General features: G+C 51.9%; 1 protein-coding gene across 1 annotated transcript; it reads left to right on the forward strand.

Moving 5' to 3' along the window:
• Positions 1-16933: 16933 nt before the first annotated feature.
• Positions 16934-19570, forward strand: LOC107318000 (uncharacterized). The gene is made up of 3 exons (XM_085512831.1): positions 16934-17773; positions 17873-17948; positions 18067-19570. Exons 1-3 carry the CDS (start codon positions 16949-16951, stop codon positions 18474-18476), a joined length of 1311 nt encoding a protein of 436 aa, XP_085368957.1. The 5' UTR covers positions 16934-16948; the 3' UTR covers positions 18477-19570.
• The last annotated feature ends 411 nt before the right edge of the window (positions 19571-19981 follow it).

Consider the following 19981-nt stretch of genomic DNA (forward strand, 5'->3'; position numbering starts at 1 on the left):
ATCAGCTTTGGTTACTGCACTGAAAAGAGATCAGTGGGAAATACGTCTTTCTCCCAATCTCTGGCTGTTTACTCAGTGCATTTGGTCATACTTTGTGGTCAATGGGTTTTATTATTTCCTGTTTCTGATCGGTGCATTCTTTTTTTTCCTTTCGTGGGTGCAAAGGGAATGGTCACACGGCAGCTGGAGAGAGCTTTAAAAACAGAAAAGTGAGACTGCAAAGCTCAGCCAGCAGCCGCTGGTACACGATGCTCATTTCTCAGTGCCTTCTTTTCCACCCAAGGGGCTCTTTTAAATCATCATACCTAAGTATAAACCTGCTTTGCTCAGACAGAATCCTTTGCACATCAACAGTCTTCAGTAAAGAAGGCGTTTCTTTAGGAAGGCAGATTATCCGTAACCCTTCACACACACAAACAGTTTGTCAGAGGAACTCGGTGTTTAGTTTGGATTCATTGGGCTTTATCAGAACCAGAACTGTACAAAAGCGGTACTACTTCACCCTTCAGTATGGGCACCTCCTCCCCAACATCCCAAAAATCACTGTCAGCTGTATTATCTCCTCCCCAGGAAATATGTATCCTAACATCTGTACTGGGCCATGGCAGCGGTGCCTCCTGGCTGCTGCTGTGCCCCATTGCAAGCAGGGCTCAGTCTCAGCTGTGCACTGCAGTACAGCTCCCCCCGGGGGCTGCATGCACAAGGCACAGCTCACAAGGAGGTGGGGGTCACCATCCCTGCAGGTGTTCAGAGCTGTGGAGATGTGGCACTGAGGGATGTGGGCAGTGGGGTTGGCTGGGGTTGGACCTGGGGATCTCAGGGGTCTCTTCCAACCTTAGTGATTCTGTGATTCTATATGAGGAAAGCTGGACCTGAGGCTCAGTACCCCCCATGCAGCTTCCATGCAAAGCAATTAAAGATTTATGCAGTAATACCACAAGCACAGGTAGACAAAACACCGCTGTACACAGCAGCTCTGGTCGTACAAACTGCATTCCCAGAGCAGCTCTCACTGAAACCAACAGAACTCCCACTTCTTTCTCAGGAAACAGGATTGAGTCCTTTCCCAGGTAGGAAAGGCACAGAGGCTGACAGGTCTCATGACTGCCCAGCACAAAACCCAAGCTCTGCAGGGCATCCCTGCACTCCTCTCTTACTTCAAGGACACCGGAGCAGCCCCCTTCTGACCACACAGTCCCACAGTCACTCCCAGCAATCAGGCCAAGCTGCTCCAGGGGCTGAGGAGTGGTACTGAGCCCCCGCGGACCCCATGGGAGCCTTTTTCAGAGTGCTCACTGTGGGAGGATGAGGCTGCAGACCACTGCGTGACCTCTGCTGGACCTGCAGAGGGGCTCCTAATCCTCTGCACTTAAAAGCAGGTGACCCTGCAAAACCCTGTGCAAAAGCACATTGCCAAACTGCTTTTAAGCATAGAGTGGTGACTGTGAGTGCCAACAGTTGGATAGGACCGTGCTCCTGGAGGAAGCTCACTGGCAGCAGGACACCAAAGACTTCAACTTCCCTGTAAATCTATGCCATTATCTCACAGCTTCATGTGTATACATTCCTATCTTAACAGAGCCACGCTCATTTTTCTTCTTATGAGAAGTAACGTTGCACTGAGAACCTAACCCAAAGTCTGTCACATTTGTCAGAGCTTTCACACACTCATGAATAACGTAGCAGAACTGAAGTGGGCCCTGGATCTGTGCTGCAGAGACATGTCATTTGTACATCACAGCCCTCTAAGAATGCAGTTTGCTGCCCTGGGCACTGATTGCAGACATACCAGAGCCTGGGAACTCCGTCTGCTTTTGGGACTGCTTTGGTCCTTGCATTGAGTGTCACCAACCTTTCTGTGCATTTGGAGCTTGTTAGAACCTTTCCATCATGTTTTCTTTGGCTAACACAACCAATCAAACGGATTTCTACAGCTCTCCCCATCCCGCTGCCTCCTGCCAGCAGATGGGCTCTGCCCAGCACCCTAACGGGATTACATGGGGACTTGGTCAGGCTCTGAGGGGCCATCTGTCACTGCCCAGAACACTGACCATGCTGTGGCAGCACACCCAGCTCCCCCTTAGCCCAGAGCTGGATGTTTCTTCCCCTGCACAACAGGGGTGATGCAGTCTCTTAGGGAAGCTGTATTTTATACCTCCTGCGAACTGAGAAGGAAGATACAAGCAGGCATTCCACAGAACAGCCATTTAGCAGGACAGAGCTGGGAGACAGCACAGCCACGGCTGAGCTCCTGGTGCCAGAGGAGCTCCCACTGCAAGGCAGAGACAACTTCCACACTGAAGCTCCCCTGGGTCTGTCTGGGCTGTGGGAACAGCCACTCAGGAACAACCATAGAACCCCAAGTTTCCCTGCCCTATTAACACTTAACCTATGTGAGTGCTGAAGTACAAAGCAAAACACACCAAGAGACAATTCTTCCCACCACAGAGGCTGTGAGAACAAGCAGTCCACATGGGATAGCAATAGCATCACCTTGTCTCCTCCTGAGAAGTGCTGAGATATCACTTTGATAGGTGTGAGAGGAGAACCACCAGGACACTGAACGCAACCAAAGCAATACCCAGACAGACGGGTTCTCCCAGCCACACATCCTGCAGTCAATATTCCCTGGGGAAAAGCAGCACGGTGCCTCCCGGTGCTCCCTGCTGCTCAGCACTGCACACAGGAATGCAGCAAGATGAACCTCTGCTCTCCTCAGCCATAACGTCTGAGGGAATCTGATGCATCTGAGGCAGAAAGGCCCATGAGCAGAACAAGCTTTCCAACACAGACCCAAATCTCAGAGAGGAAAGCTCTGAGTCCCTCAGCGCAGCTTATCTCCTCCATAGAGCTGGGCTGGGTGTCAGTAACTGTGTGCGGACGCAGTTACAGAGCAGAACGAGGTAGTAGCAAAGGGACTGGTTTGGGCTATTGGACATCAGCCCAGCTCTCACTTCCATCGTTCCGCACCTGAATATTTCTCATCTCCTACCTGGGAGAGATGACTGCACTCACCTTTGAGATCTCCAGATGAAAAGCACTAACAAGATGCCAAGGGCTGCACAGATTAAAGAGATGAGGCAAGACTTCAGAAGCACCTCTCCAACCCGCTATCGTATGAATCACATCTCTGTCATTCTAACTCCAGCACTCACCTCTTCAAAGTCCTTCCACACAAACATACTCCTGTTACTGCCAGAGCCTTCCTTCAGTGCTGGCAGTGTAATGGTGCGTGATAGAGGAGATCAGGTGGCTGAATAAGCAGCTCTTGAGGCCGTTACATCTATTGTGCATGCTTCTTAAGGGCCTCCAGCCAGACTGAGCCAAACCTGTGGCCATGTGCATGGCTCACAGCTCCCCAGAGGACCTTCTGCTGCCACCCCATTTTCCACTGTGAGAATACACCCGGTGCAAGCTCAGATGAGAACTTCTGATTTCGTTTCAACCCAAATGAACCCCATTTCCATGCTGCCAACCGGTGCAGTGCACAGAAAGTACAGGCCATTAGGAAATTTGCTTTGAAACCACACAACGGCACCAAAGCAAATCACCAGTATAGCTGGAGCCTACGTGCTCACAGCTCCCATTGGTTTTCTAGGGAAACATGGCTACTCTGGACTAAGTCTAAAGCATTTCTGTAAACTTTTGGTTTTACAGCTTCAATCGCAGCCCCTCAGGGAGGAATTCACACACCTTCCACCTTTCATCCAGTTGTCTGTGTCTATATCCAGCTCCTGGCTCACAGATCAGAGAGGCCTCACCCAGCACGCAGGCAGGCATTCCCTTCCCTAAACAAGGGGCAGGCGTTGCTCCAGCTGCCTGACACCTCCATCCAGAAAGTCAGCCCACGCTACTACCAGGTATCAGAGCAAGCCTGAGAGGGAAGGATCTGCCTGCCAAGGGCTCACTGCTCCACCTGATCTGCTACTGGGACAGCAGTGAATGTTTTACAAGAGCTGAAAAATCTTCTGTGGCTGCTGCCCTGCTCGGAGCCAGCATTCATGTGCCTCAGTGCCATCCCCAGCCAGAGATCCTATGTCCTAAAGCTGTGATGGGAGCTGCCTGTGTTCCAGCTGAGCTTTCCCAGCTATTCTGGCTATACACACTCATTTTAAGGGACATTTCAGTAACTCAACTAACAGTTTCCATGGCCCATGTATGTTCACGCGTGCGTCACTGGGTGTTGATATATATGTGTGAGCATAGGGGGATCGCCATTTTCAGGTAAAAGAAGGCTAAAAATGCAAATTATTTCCACATTCCCCCACTTCTCTAACACCCTCACAATCACCAGCCCCTATTAACACCATTCTCAAACACCTAAATAAAAACAACCCTTCCAACAGCCATTCCTTTTGCACCAGCCATTCCCAGCGACAAAGAGCAGTGTGTACACATTATATAAAGGAGACACTGCATTCCTCCCGGGAGAGATAACAAGCCACGGGGGAGGAATGCTTTCCCAGCATGTCTGCACACGACCTGAACCCAGACACAACCAGCGTGCCACTGGCAGCTCCCCAGCAGATGACTCCCAAAGTGTTTGAATACGAAGCAAGGTGGTAAAAAGGATAAATCAAAAAGTTCCTCTGCAGACAGACAGGACAGATGTGGAGAGAGGTCACTGTGCAGCACTGGCTGGGGGTACATGGCTTGTTTTAGGATGTGGGTTCTTTGAGGCCCCTTCCAAGCCAACCATTCTACGACTCTGAGATCAAAGACCTTCTGTCTGTCCACAGCAACACAGGCTCCAAACATTGCTACTGTTTAGGAACAGAGCTAAAGCTTGGCTGTAGCAAATACATTAAAATCTCCCTGCATTTGACCCAACACCACACTGACCATTGGCTTAGGAAGCAAAAACACCCTCAGTCTATGGATCACTGAAACAGCAGTGAGTGAACATGAGATACATTGCTCTGGTTCCCACTAGATTGATATGCATCCAGCAACTCTCACCTGCACTTACCAGTTTTGCTGGTGCTTCCATACTGTTGAAACTCCCCACTACAGCAAAACTGAAGACTGGAATCTATAAATCAGACAAGCAAAATCAGCCTCATTTACCCAGCACTTTCATGCTGGTATAACTGGAAGGTATTGTGCAGCGAAGCTGTGTCATTACAATCAAACAAACAAACCTTTACCACCATTCTGGGCCAGCCAAACTTTGAAGCGTGAATCTGTAAACCAGAGGGAAAAGATTATTGCCTGTGAAAAGCTCCCATCTCTAGGCTGAAACAGAACCAGCTTGACACAGAAGGTGCTTTGGCTGTGGTTAGCAAACAAAATTACTGTAAGCAGATGGCAATGGGAGAGGACAACAGAGAAATAGAGGAAAGCTCTTAGCATGATGCTTTGGCCATTGTTTCTCCAGGACTCTTGTGTTTGGTCTCTGAGTTACAGGAGCTATGCATTAGGTGTCCAGAAACCCAGCCAGGCACAGCAGTGTCCCTGTTTGCACCATTCTATGAAATACCTGTTAAGATGTAAGAGAATGAGGTTCAATTCAGGTGGGACCAGGAGCCCACCTGATACAGCATCTATCTCTGATGGGTGTAGGCAAAGAGCGAGGCAGAGCGAGTGGAGCTGATGTTCTGCAGCAAAGCCCTCTGCTCCCAGCAGGGAAAGGGCTGCCCCGCAGCATCTCTCCCCACAGCCTGCCCTAAGCTGCCCAGCCTCAGCATGAGGGCAAAACTCTCCTTCTGGACAGGACTACATCCTCCCCAGGCACCCAAATCCTTCTGCTGCAAAGCAAAGGCGAGTTCAACAGTCAGAGCACGTAATACCTTGCTCCTTTGTTAACGGTATCCATTTGCACAATGCCTAATTACAACCCCTGTATATTGAAATCGGAGTTAAGCAGGGCCAAAATCTGAAGACTGCAGAGACTTGAATTTCAGAGCATTAATGCTGAAGTTCCTATTTTAAGTCCGGTCAGATTTAGGGCTGTCAATCAAAGGGTCACATTTGCCTTCAAAGGCTGCAGTGCCACAAGGAATTTCCTGGTGCTAAGCATCCTGGCTTAGCTGCTGTTCTGAGGCAGGAGGGAGCTGGAAGGAGGAAGCTGGGGGACCAATCACCTCCATCTATCAAATACCCAAAGCTCAGTGCTCTTGTGTGGGGGATATAAAAAAGTATTCGCTCTAATCTCATTTTCAAAGTGATGGTGTTATTTTAACTTTGTCCCTCTGGAAAGGGTATGTAACAAAGCAGAACTTCATCTCTTGTAAAGCCATGAATGCCGTGCCTGCAGCTTGAAAAGCAAACCCATTGCCTCCCCTGTAGATAACATGGGCCTTGTACCAGGCTCATCAGCTCTTTCCAAAAGCCAGCTGTAAATGGGAGGCATGGCAAAGGCCCCCAGTCCTGATGGGAGGGAGCTGCTCCCCTTCTGCAGTCAGAGTTTCCAGCTGCCTGGCCAGGAACCATTTTCTCCATCATTTTCACCACACCTTGTATTCCCAGCATTTATCCTCCTTCACAGATCTGCACCCACATGGAGCACAGCTCACTTTATCTGCCTGAAAGTGCTACTCACATTAAATTAGCAGTTCCTAATCCAGAGGGAAAATAAATCAGTTCAGAGCTGAGTTCTGGCAGTTTGTCTACCTCACTCCTTCCCCAGTCCGGGGGAATTTGGGGTTCTGCACAACAAACTCTGCCATATAATAGCCATGAAGTTCCAGGTTCCCACAGCAGCTCAGCCTATGGGGAGCCCCAACTTGCATTGAGGGTTTTCTTTCATTTGTGTTACATGAAGACAGATTAGTAAACAAGGAGGTGAGGTGTCACGTGCGGGAGGTGCAGCACAGCAGGGGAGGGGAGGAGGAGCTCCATGCCAGACTCTGAGATTTACATGGTTTTGCCTGGAAATCTGGCAAGGCCAAAAGCTCCAGAGGACAGCGGTGTGCTGGGCTGGGGTCATCACACCTCCATGGCAGCATCCAGAATCAGAGCACAGCAAAGGACTCATCTGCAATGGTAGCTGCTGGGGGATCTCCTGATAGGAAAAAGGGTTTGTGTGTGGTACAGCAATCTATATCTACAGGAATACAATAACCACAGAAACACACCGGGGACTCACCCAGCTGGCGGAACTGTGGCCGTCTCCTGCAATTACACCTGACAGATGAGAGATGGGACGCCAGGTAGCACCTGCCCTGTGTTTATACAACACTGCAGTACGACAGCTGCTCCATGCTCCGTGCATCCCAGACTGCTTGCAAGGTAAATAGACCAGGTAAAGGACAACCTGAAATTGCAGGCAGCTGAGGGCAGGCCATTGGTGCTATTGCCATCTCTGAAAAGGAGGGGTGCAGGCACAGGGACCTTTATCAGCGTTGGCAAGGTTCTCTGGGAGAGAGCTACCAAAATGCTGATGTCCGTGTGTATTTTCTTCTCAAGTAGCCACATCTCTTCCTTCTTCTCTTCAAGTCAGTGCTGTCTGCAAAAGTTGAGTGAAACCCTGAAATCATACTGGAACAAAATGAGAAGCAGACCTCCTTAAAAGAGCAAGCAGGAGAGTAGCTCATGCAACCCCAAGAAAAAGCTTGCACACTTTCCCCTTGCTATTTTTAATTGCTGTTTGTATGATTGGTTTCTTTCCATTCTCCTCTGCACTCTGAATCAAGTGAAAGGAAACTGCTCCAAACCCCAGTGCTTCCCCAGGCTTCGAACCATCACTGGCTTTATGCAGGGCAGATGTATTCGAGGAAATGAAGGGCACTGGAGAGAAATCACATAATTACAGAATTATTGAGGTTGGAAAAGACCTCTAAGGTCCCCAGGTCTGACACCAGCCCACCATGTCCTCTAATCATGTCCCTCAGTGCTGCGTCTCCAAAGCAGACTGGCTCTGAGCAGACAAGATTCCACCAGGCACACTGAGCTGCTGCTCACAGCACTTAGGCTGCATGAAGCCTTAAATGCAGTGCTGCTGAACTCAGTGAAACACCGGGTAATGGACTACTCACAAGTACAGCTGCCAGAATGCATTCTGCTGGGAGGTGTGACAAACACCCCATGGATTTCCATGGCACTGCAAGAAAACCCGAAGCCAGAGCAGAGAGGTGAGGACAAGACAGCTGATTTCAGTGTGTACCTTCAGTGCAGCTTCAGAGACAGATTTCATCAAGAGACAGTGGGATGGACTGAAAGACAAAACCCAGCAGCAAAGCATTTCCACAAGCAGCAAACCCACAAGTGCCTACAGCCCTGCACAGCCCTGCTCCATTGTGTGCCTGGGTCCCCTGCTCCCCTGTTCCACAAATGGAACCTCTTTCTTCCACCCTGCCACCTCTTTTCACAAACCTGCAAGAGTTTAATGCATTACTCTACCTTTGTGTCCCATGTGGCTGAAACTGCTCCAACAGGTTCCAGTCACTTGGGGGTAAAAGGAGCAGGGAATTCTGGAGGGATCATGCACACACAAACACACACACACAGCATGGTGCAGCTGCTCATTTCTTTAGGTGCTTGGGCTAGGGAAGAGCAAGCAGGGGCTGTATAGCACTGAACCCATTTGCTCGACACAGTTCCTGGGCACATGAATGGCTGAGCCCCAACGGGAGCATGGCAACACACCAGTCGCTCCCACTTCAAAGCTTCGTGCAGCAACCAGATTGTCTGTTGGTTTTTATGACACCGCTATTGCTTGCGTGGTGAATTCCAGCCAGGGAATGTAACGATAGACGGGCCAGGATTGCCTCGCCAATGGTAAAGTTCAGGTACAATGTGTAGCCAATAAAGAACAAACCCCTTGAGTTCCATTCTGAGATGGCTGCTCTCGGTTCCTGGAATCTGCTCAGCACAGATTGAAGGCACAAAGACAGCGTTTGTCACCTCTGGGGACAAGATGGGTTTGTAGCACAGAACGCAGCAACCCAGCTTATTTCTACTGAAGGCTGGGCAGTCTTCTGAAATCCTTAATCAGGGTGTTGTTGGAAGTGCAGCAAACAGCAGCCCTCAGGCTTGGGGCAGTGTAACTGGAACTGTGGGGTAGAAAAGGATCTATCAGTCTCAGATAGAGCAGTGAGATGCTACACAGCTGCACAGGGAGGTGGGGGTCACTATCTCTGCAGGTGCTCAGAGCTGAGGAGATGAGGCACTGAGGGACATGGGCTGGGCTGGGGTTGGACCTGGGGATCTTAGAGGTCTTTTCCAATCTTAATGATCCTGTCATCTCCCCTCCACCTCTTCCCCAAAGGTTGGAAGGAAGAAAGAACAAGGGAAGGGGAAACATAAAGAAATGGCTTAAGAAGGGAAAGGAAAAGTACAGCAGCAAGGAACTGTGCAGGAGAGCAGCAGGAGGGTGGGTTGTGGCTGCATCTGCCGGCTGCCTGCCACGTGGCTGCAGGGAAGTCATGGCCTTTCTCCACCTTGCTTTTCCAGTCTGGGGAATTATTTAGATAACAGTATTTGCAAACTAAAGAACAAAGGCACTATATATATAAAACAAGCCTCCTTAAGCCCAAGTGGCTTCTGTTTGCTGTATTTAGAAAAGGGCCCGGTTCTCTCTGTGTCTTTCATAAACAAAACACAGCCAATCATCTCCAGCTGAAATTAAAGACTTGTTTCTTTGACAACAGCTCTGATATGTCTAAAGCCCCACAGTGACCCTAAGGCGTGAAGTAACCTGTCAGTCCTTGTAGTGATACACCTGAAGGGCACAGCAAAGGTGATAACAGCCTTCAAATGCTATGGGAGCCCAGAATTGCCCCATAGTAACAAGTAGGTGGTGAGCGAGCCTGAGTATTTGGGACTTTTGCCACATCTGTTAGAAAACGACCCCATGGGCTGACATTACCTGAGACTTCCAGGCCAGCCTTGGTCCCTTTGAGATCTGGGGACAGCTCTGTGTGGCCCACCAGCACCCTGGGATTGCTGACATTGGTGGACACAGCAAGCAGAAGTAAACCCATCACTCCCAAACCACCCTCCCCTGTGCTGCACCAAGCTCCCACACCTTTGTCAGCTCACTCACCTCCACATATAGCCCTATAGGGGTGGCAATGTGCAGCTGTGCACCTCTGTGCCTTGGTACAGCGAGGACAAGCAGAGCCTCCTCTTCCTAAGACAGGCTGGGAATTCCTTGGAACTCCTGTGGTGCTGATCCAGCCAAGACCAACACTGTTTGCACTGACAAAGTTAAAATATTCTTTGCTTTGCTGCAGTGACAGGATGGGAAAGGGAGCAGGAAATAAGGGGAATGCCCAAAGGCAGACAGAAGTGAGTACGTGCTTAATCAGCTTAGACTAAATAAATCAATAGGCACTAAAATGGAGGAGTCCCCACGCAGCAGACAGAAACCTGCTGCAAGGACTGAGTGTGTAACTGGCACACAAGCAGCTCTCTGTAAGATATAATCTGAACCAACCTGAAGCAGCCCCAGATGGATGCACCATCTGCTCAGAGCATTGCACAAGGACGTCGTGGTCGGTGGTGTCAAAACCAGCAGACACACTCCAAGCAGCACTAACGTAGAGCATAGCCTGGAGGCGGCTGGCTGGAAGGGCTCAGCAACCCTTCTAAAGGGCTGTGACAGAGCTGTGTCTTCTGCTTGATCCAGCCTGGAATTTACCCATGACACTGCATACACAGAGGTGTGAGTGCTGCGGTAACGCATCGGCTCTCTCAGAGGATGGAAGGAATGGCAGGATGGACATTAGACAACAGCTGACAGATTGTTCAACAGATGAGATGGCTGCCTGGAGACAGAAGAGCAGACATCCAATTTTAGTGCCCTGACTGAGCAATCCAGTGGTACAGAAGCTCACAAACATCATTCACAAGCAAAGGATCACTCAAGCAGATCACAGCAGTATCACACTTCTCAAGTTCACCTGCTCGGTGTGGTCTCCAGAAACCTCCCATCAGATGATGTGGCCAACACGAGGCTTTTGACCTCCCTCCCATCCTGGCTGCAGCCCAGCCCAAGGGAAAGGGGCAGCACCCTCGGCTCTGCTTTTCTTCTCATTAGAGAAGGAAAGCTGCTGCAACAGACAAGGTGCTGAGACCCTGTGGGCAGGCACTGCAGTGCTGCCTGCTCCTGGAGTCACACTGCAAATCTAGCTGCTTCCTTAATGGTTTTAAAATGGGTTAAACCTTTGTGGAGAAGATGAAAGCAATGCTGCACTGCTTAGCAGGAAAGCTCCATCAGTAACGGCACTGGTAATAACCAAAATGGCACTCGGGGCTCTGGCTGGATGTGTTTCTTCTAGCTTACAAGATGACTCAGTGTAAGTAAAACAAACAAACAAACAAAGGCTGGAACCGAGCAAAGGCTTAATTAGAGCTGTACAGCATTAGCCAGAAAAGCCCCCCGCTGAGATACAGCCCATCCTGGCAAAGGCAGCTGTCTGTCTGCCCAGACAAACCGCATCCCAGGGCAGCCGGTGGGCAGGAGGGCACCCCTACACGGCACCCTGCAGGGAGAGCTGCCGCTTCTTTCTGCCCCCAGAACACGGGGCTGCACCGTGAGCACTCAGTTATACTCCAGCAGTGCGGTGCCTCGTCTGACAACGTGGGTTTTAAGAGAGAAAAGCGAACATTTCCCAGGTCCTGATGGAAAAGCCGGAGCAGCGCCGCCGTCTGCGGCACGGCCGGTCTGCTCCGCTGCGGGAGCGCACAGCGCCTTCACGCCCGGCTTGTTCTGCTGAGCTGATTCGGTGCTGAAAACAAGGCCTTGGGAACTGCCGGCATCTGTTGTGTTGGGGTGCGTTTTATAAACGCTCGATTCCAGCTACATTAGAATTGAATAACTTGGCAGAGAGTCCATAAAGACTGAGTTTCAAGGCATATCAAGAAAGGAAGGCAGTTAATGCAGTTATGCTGATGATAAAATGCTGAACTTAATTAAGTTTTCAGCAGTGATGATAGACTTGTGATGATTAAGCTCAAGATCTGCAGACAAGAGGATGGGGTCAAACCTCTCTGCTCTCCAGGCTTCCTTTACCTCCTCTGCTGAAGAAGCCGTCCCACTGCAGCCCCATCCAGCTGCATTTAACAGAAGACCAAGGACCAAAAAACCCAACCAAAAACAGGAGACTTTTCTTCACACCAGAACATTTAAAGATCACTTCCTCCTTCAAACCAAATCTGTGCAAATAACTTTATGGATACAGCAAAGAGACAGACGTCACTCGAGTGCATCAGCCACGCACCCTCCCCACTCAGGCCTGAATACAAACATCATAAAGCTTTTTCCTAGGAAACACGGAATGCACAATAGCAGGTCTTGGTTTCAGGACCTGACCCTCCTGCTAATTGCAGACCTACAGCTGATGCTTCCCTTCCTTCTCAAGTTCCTTCAAGAGCTCACCTCCCCCTTACCAAGCCCCAAGAAGCAAATAAGTAGGTAGAATCAGAACAGCCATAACAATAGAGGAGCTGCCCCAGAGAACATGAATGGCTGCAGGGAGGTGCAGGGGAAGCAGAAGGATCCAGCACTCACAGCACCTGCTGAGCACGACCCACCTGACAGCCAAAGGGAACTTGTCACAGCACCTTATCCCCAGCCTGGGACTGTATTTATCACCAGAGAAATCTCACTTAACAACACTGAACACATTTGGCAGAGCAGTGAATAGGAGTACAAAGGTAATAAGCAAATAGAGGAAAAGCATCTGAAAAGTGTGACCAGAACCTCTACAGCTCCATCTGACCTGCTCCAGGGGGTGCAGGAGTGTGAAGGAGAGGGAGGACAGCAATGGCAGGCAGTGCAGGAAGCAGCCTCAGCCCTACCTGCCCCATCTGTGCTCAATTAATAAGCAGGGACTCACACTTCTGCCTGTGCTTTCCATGATGAAAATCCCTCGAGGATTTGCTTACAGTGACTCCCAGGGCTGAGCCTGAGGGCTGCCTGCACACAGCTTCACCTGCCTTAGGGCTTGCACCAACGCCACCTGCTCTGCCCACCAGCTGAGCTCTGCAAGTAATCAATCTTGTTTCTCCTTCAAGGCTTGTCTCTAATAAGGGGTGGGCTCCTCATCAGCTCTAATTCAAGACCAGGTATTTTCATGTTTGGTGTTGGCCAACTGCTTGAGCTTCTATCTGGCAGGTGAGTGGCACATTCCCAGGCACGCAGCTCCTCCACCTCCTATAGGCCAGCAGCATTTACAGCCTACCTTGAGCAAAGGCCAGCTTCAGTGCTTTCTCCAGCGTGTGCTCCCTGTGACACAAGTGAGCACAGGAAGCCACCAGCCACGACCCTGAAATTCCTGCTTCCCAACATCTTTCCCTCAACCAGGCACAAGCAGCTCTTGAAGTGCCCAATCAACCACCTTTGGTGTGATGATTTTTGTCACAGCTTAGGTGGTACAGTTTCCAAAGGATCTTGTTGGGATGCAGGCAGCCCAGTGCCACTGCACACCATTCTCCCCACTGAAAGAGCTCTGGCAGGCAGCAGATAACAGAATCTCATCACCAGCATAAGCTGGTGGAGTGGTATGACAAGAAAATGAGCTGCACAGAACAGCGAAGTGAAAATATGTTTACTGCTTCCCACCGGTAGGTAGACATCTCTTCCATAACACATGCAGACACATAGATGTGGCACTGAGTGACATGGTCAGAGGGCATGATGATGGAGGATTAACTCAGTGGTCTTTTCCAGCCTTAATGATGCTGTGATGCTGCGACAGACCATGTCCCCAGAAAGATGCTTTTCCATGCTATTAAAGGCAATCTGGGCTACACACCATCACTTCCTTCGAGGAATACCCAGCCAGCAGAGTGAGCGTGGCATATCTCAGACAAGATGCAGTGATAAAAGAAGGCATTTCATCTGCCTTGGACTACTAGCCATGGAAATGGGTACCAGGACCCTCAAGTAAAGGGTATTGGTCTGTATTAGCAAAATATTTCCCATCTTGATTCAGAGAAGCCCAATGTTTATCAAAACTGACCATAAAATACACGCTGTCATTGCTAAACAGACGCACAATTTGCAATGGGGATGCAAATCTGCAGCAGAGCGTGAAAGCAGACATTTCCTAGAGCATTTCACAACACACACAGCAGCAAAGTTCTGAGCCTGATTATGTACGTGTTAATCTGATCAAAATAAAACCCGTGTCCTGTCAGCAGATGTAGAGTGTCATTGCCAGAGGTGCAGACTGGGAGTCATCCTGAGTCACCCCTCAGAGGGGCACACAGCTAAAGAAGCCTGCAGCCTCAGTGAGGGCTGAGTTCTTTGGCCTCAGCAGCTGAGAAGTAAATTAACAGGGATGCCTGAAAGCCATTTAGGAACTAAATGACCACACGAGACAGCACAACATGGGGCTCTGCCATTGTCACTGGTAACAGCAGGTGTAGTGCTAACGGCTGCAGCGCTCTGCAGTGACATCGGAGCAGACTCTACTGAAGCCCATCAGGTTGGGGGGTGAGGATGTCAAGGCAATTAAAGTGTCTGCTAAAGTAAAGGGGACAAAGACAACGCTGCTGCTTCGTGTGCGTGGGAAGGCTGTACCTGAGTGAAGCAGACTCTGACACTGAGTGCTCCTTCTGGTGCCCAAGCAGAGCCCAGCACCCAGCACTGTGCCCAGCAGCACCCACCCAGCACTCAGAATGGGATGTACTGCCCTCCCTGCTGCAGGCACAGTGCAGCCCCATCACTTGTTGTGTTCGAATGTCACCCTTAGGCGGCAGAAACTGGTCATCCCCACAGTCTAAGGGGAACCTACATTTTTGTGGAGAGCAAATGGAGACTTGGGGCTCTTTTGAGCAGACACAAGACCCTTGTGATGTTACTGATTAACGCTGCTGCTGGCACGAGCTGCTCTGTGTGTCCCAGCTGATGAGCACAAGCACTGCTGCCGAGTTGGCTGATAAGCAGGAATGGACAGGAAAAGCCTTATGGTTTTGACAGTGGCAGCAGAAACTCAGTGCTGAAAGGCACAGATGTGGGTTGCAGTAACAGGCAGGTTGGAGTCCGAGAGCAGATTTTCCTCTTAGGGTTAAACACCTGCTTTTAGCAGCAGAGAAATCAATGGCACTAGAGGGATCCATATGATGGGCAATGCTGCACACCTCCCTGTACAGCTTTCCTCATTCCCTACGTTTATTGCCTGCAGCCCCTCAGCTCCTCCAGCTCCACGCACTCCTTGGTTGTGGGGGATGGACTAATTTTCATCCAGGCAGGAGACTCACTAAGAGGACACATTCAATTTGTGAAGGGGCTCTGGGGTGAGGAGGAGGGAGAAAGCAGCCCTGTGCTCGCTGTGCCACAGAAACAGCTGGTAATTGTAAAAATAAATGGGATGACAGCAAACTGATGCCCAAGGAGCGACCTGCCCCTTAACCGAGCATCCACCGCAGCCTACACCCACCTCCATTCATAAGCTCCATTAATATTTATAAGGACGGCGTGTCTCTTTGACAAGAACTTTTGCCTCCGACCACAACAGATGTTACAGTGCTTACAAAAAAAGCTCCCCGAGCGTTCCCAAAGGATGCTGTCCATGCTCATCATGTCTGTATCTCAGGCTCTGATTGTACTGTTCACAGAGGCTGGATGACCTACTGAAAGCTCGGATCATGTCAGTCTCGAGCCCGAGATCACGGATGGCCGCACATTTGGCCGTGGACTCCTCACAACTTCTCAGAGTCGCTCTGTATCTCCATGGATGTTCTTCTGGGAGCCGGAGAGCTCTCACATGCAACTGATGGCTCAAATGCGCATGGCATCCCATGGTGGTCAGCCCCAACTCACTGGGATGGGCCTCACCTGGGCACAGAGCACACAGTGCAGGGCCAAGGCTGAGGGATTGTCTTCCACTGCTGTCACAGGTACATTAGTGACTGCGTGTGATCTACAAAGAATCACAAGCCATCATTACATGCCGTGTTACCACACTCTGCACACAGACTGGCAGGATAACACATGCTGCAAAGCTCTGATCTCATCCGTCTCTGCTAAAACAGGCTGCTCTTTGGCTGAGCTATGAGTGCCATGACATGAGGGAGCTGCAGTCCATGGCAGGACTCAGCTTTAGTGTAAGTGAAACTCCCACCCTCCACGCATGAGGAACACACACAGCAGCATGGGCTTAACCTGTGCAGAGCTGGATGGATAAACCACAATGCATGGGCAAGCAGAGAAGCATTATATGGAGTACATAAGGGACATTTGCTTTTACAAGATTGCAGTTGACATTTACATTAAAATGCATGAGGTTATCATGAAACGTTTCACCTGATGTGATGGAGCTCATTTAAAGTGGCACAAAACCATCACATTAGCCCTGTGGGCCAGAGCAGGGAGTCTGCACTGACCTCTGCCTCCAGAACCACAGCTCTCGTACTCTGACATTTATTTACGATACATCTTTAATGTACAGCACAAGTGACTCCAGCATTTATCAGCCCATTTGACCTGCAGCTTTCCAAGGAGCACATGCTCCCAAGCCAGAGCTGGCACCTTGTGCAGCTCATTGCCATTGGCTCCAACAGTCAGAACACGGATGGGATGTCACAGCTCTCTGTGCCCAAGCTCTGCTAGCAGAACAGTGCAATGAAATGTGCCACCTGCGTGCAACTTGCCTCACTGCTGCCTAAGGAAGCACGGTTGCCCCATACATGGTGTTCAGGGCTGGGTTGGATGGCGCCCTGTGCAGCTTAAGCTGATGCTGGTCACCCAGCCCACAGCACAGTCCAGAAGGACGGGCTGTAAGGTGCCCTGCAACCCAACCCATTCTGTGCATCGGAGAAGGGTCGCAGAGGAGCCCCACCTGCAGCGGGGTCAGCCCCGGGCCCGCACAGCCGCAGCGGGTGGTTACGCCGCACACGTCGGGGATGCGGCCGGGCGTGCGGTGCCGCTTCCAGCGGGGGGTTCGTCTCGCGTTCCCTCGGGCGGTAAAAATATGACACACATTAGCAAGGAGAATGAAAAGAGGGAAACAAAGGAGCGGGAGCGAACACCTGTCGCTCTCCTCGGGGAAGAGACCCGATGCTTTTATTCGGTTCGGTCTGTTGGGGGGGAACTGCAGCTGCCAACTGTCATCAGCATCAAGTTACCGCACAAAGCCGAGGCAAGGCAGGCGATGGGGAGCGGGCGGGGGGACGACGCGTCCCGGGTCCGGCTGCTCCGACACCGACACCACTGCCGCCATCCCGGCACGAGCAGCATCACACGGCATCATACAGCATCACACGGCATCATACAGCATCACACAGCATTGCACGGTATCATACAGCATCACACGGCATCACACGGCATCATACAGCATCACACGGCACCGCACGGCATCACACGGCATCACACGGCATCTCACGGCATCACACAGCATCACACGGCACCGCACGGCATCATACAGCACCGCACAGCATTGCACGGCATCACACGGCATCATACAGCACCGCACGGCCCCGCACGACTCGACTCGTTGCCCACCCGCACGGCCCCGCAGCAGACAAAGCGCCCGGCCGCCATTGGGCCGTTCAGCCCACGCTCCGGCGCTGCCCGCACCGCGCGGCCAATGGGCGGACGGCGATGCAAAGCGGCCGCTATAAGACGGGGCGGTGCGGGGCGGGGAGCGGCGCGGGGCCGCGGAGCAGCGCGGCGGGGATGGCGCCGTCCTGCCGGCACGGGAAGGGCCGAGCGCCGCGGGGCGGAGCGGACGGGAGGGGGAGCGGAGCAGAGCGGGGCGGACGGGGAGCGAGCGCTGACGGCGCCGTGTGCCCGCGGGCGAGGAAACCGCTGGTGGAGAAGAAGCGGAGGGCGCGGATCAACGAGAGCCTGCGGGAGCTGCGGCAGCTGCTGGCAGGAGGGGAGGTGAGCGGCGGGGCCGGAGGGATGAAGGGTGGGAGCCGGGGCCGATGCTGATACCGATGCTGACGCTGACGGCCGCGGCGCCCCCCGGGGCGGTTCCAGGCGAAGCTGGAGAACGCGGAGGTGCTGGAGCTGACGGTGCGGCGGGTGCAGGCCGTGCTGGAGCGCCGAGCGCTCGGTGAGTGCTGCGGGCCGGGGGGGCGGCGGGCGGCAGGGAACGCACCGTGCCCAGCTTCACCGCGATCCGTCCGTGTCTGTCTGTCTGTCTCTGTCTGTCTGTCTCTCCCCGGCCGCAGAGGGCGGGCGGCTGCACCGCGAGGCGAGCGAGCGCTTCGCCGCCGGCTACATCCAGTGCATGCACGAGGTGCACACCTTCGTCTCCGGCTGCCCCGGCATCGACGGCACCACGGCGGCCGAGCTGCTCAACCACCTGCTGGAGTCCATGCCGCTCAACGAGGGCGGCCTGCGGGACTTGATGGCGGACGTTCTGGCCGAGTCCTGGCCGGGCGGGGAGGCCGCGCTGCCGCCGGCTGAAGCTGCCCTGGGCCCGGTGCTGCCCGCGCCGTCGGCCGGTGACGAGACGTGCTCCGACTCGGACGAGGCGGAGGCCGAGCCGGGCCGGACCCCCGCACACGGACTGGAGGCGGCACAGACGCGCGGCGTGTCCCCGGCCGGCTCGAACAAGTCCATGTGGAGGCCGTGGTAACGCTGCGAGCGAAGGGGAGCAACGAGGGATGGGGACACGGCCCTGATGTCACAGCCCCGACGGGCTCGTGGCTGAACGAGATACAGCTCAGCGGACGGTGTGTGGGTGGCGTTTTGTAGCTGGGGGTTGTTTGTATGAGAGTGGGGGGACGGGATGGGGAGGAGGGAGGTTTTTTAGTAGCAGAGCTCTTTGGATGCACAGCCGTGGTCTCTTAACCCTGCCCCATCCTCTTGGCCCCTCTAAGTGGCCCAGATAACACTCACTGCCTTGTTCTCTTCAAAAGCCCTCGTGTGGTTTAGATCCTGATGGGTAACTGAGCAGCTCAGCCTGCACACAGTGTCTGTGTGCTGCTGACAGCACGGAGCCCTAAAGGGGCTCACGGAGCAGCTCAGCTCTTACCTTCAGGGAAGGAGAAGCAGCAGGGGCTGCTGGAGCTCTGCAGACACGGGGTGCCTTTAGGAGCGAGCATCTTGATTCACGTTTTGCTTTGAGCACATTTTGAGTTCATGGTGACTTTCTGTATATTAGGGTATCAAAATCAAGTGGTTTTTTTTTTTATTATTATTATTTTTAATCTTGAATAAAAAACTGAATTCACAGCGATTTCATGGATTTTTGCATCGTGCTGCCTCTTAACCAGGAACCCCCCCCCCCCCCCACATTCATGCACTGATAGCACACAGTGATCTGTGCCACAGCCTCCCCAGCTGCCCCTTACCTGTGGTGTTGATGCATTGCACACATCTTCTGCACCCATCTTTTGGTTTCACTTTCAAATGCAAAGTTGGTTGGAGCTGCAGAGGATGGGGAAAGTATTTCTGAAGGGGGGGAGGGGAAATAAAATAGCTGTCCATAAAGTCTGATCCCTCTCGTGTCCCTGCTGAGAGCTGCCAGGTTATTTGTACTGCAGTGCCACCTTCCAGAGAGCTGGCAATCTAAGGAGAGAAACAAAACCAATTGTTAAGTTTCTTAATACATGGAAGTTCCCAAACATAGAACAGGCAAGAAAGGAAGCAACATAACCACCAGGGGATGAGACCTGTAACTTTCCTTTGTTAACAACCCTATGGAACAATAAAAATGGAAAACAAGTACCAGGAGACTGTGCCTCATTTAATGTTACCTGGGGGGGGCAGGTTCTTATTTGAGATTACCATCAAATTTAGCACAAAAGCAGAACAACTCATTTCCCTTTGAACTGGAGAGAAGAGCAAGAGCCAGCTCCCCAGGAGGCAGTGAGAGCTGCTGTAATGACCCCTGCTTTAGGGATGGAGGCCAGCATTTGAAGTGTAAATGAGGGGGAAACCTGGGACACTTGCACTAATAGTAACAGCCTATGCACAAGGTGACCTCTTGGACTGAGCCTGCCGGGCTCCAGACCCAAAACAAGGTCACTTGTTTTTAAACAGCTATTAGAGTGCCTGATGCCTTAGCTTTTGCTCACCTAGATGAGATATCTCCTCCTCACAACGTGTGATCCTGCTATGCTATAACAGAGCTTCACC

Source organism: Coturnix japonica, chromosome 12 (genome assembly GCF_054131305.1).
Source record: "Coturnix japonica strain WE chromosome 12, WE-NBRP24, whole genome shotgun sequence".
NCBI classification, from domain to species: domain Eukaryota; kingdom Metazoa; phylum Chordata; class Aves; order Galliformes; family Phasianidae; genus Coturnix; species Coturnix japonica.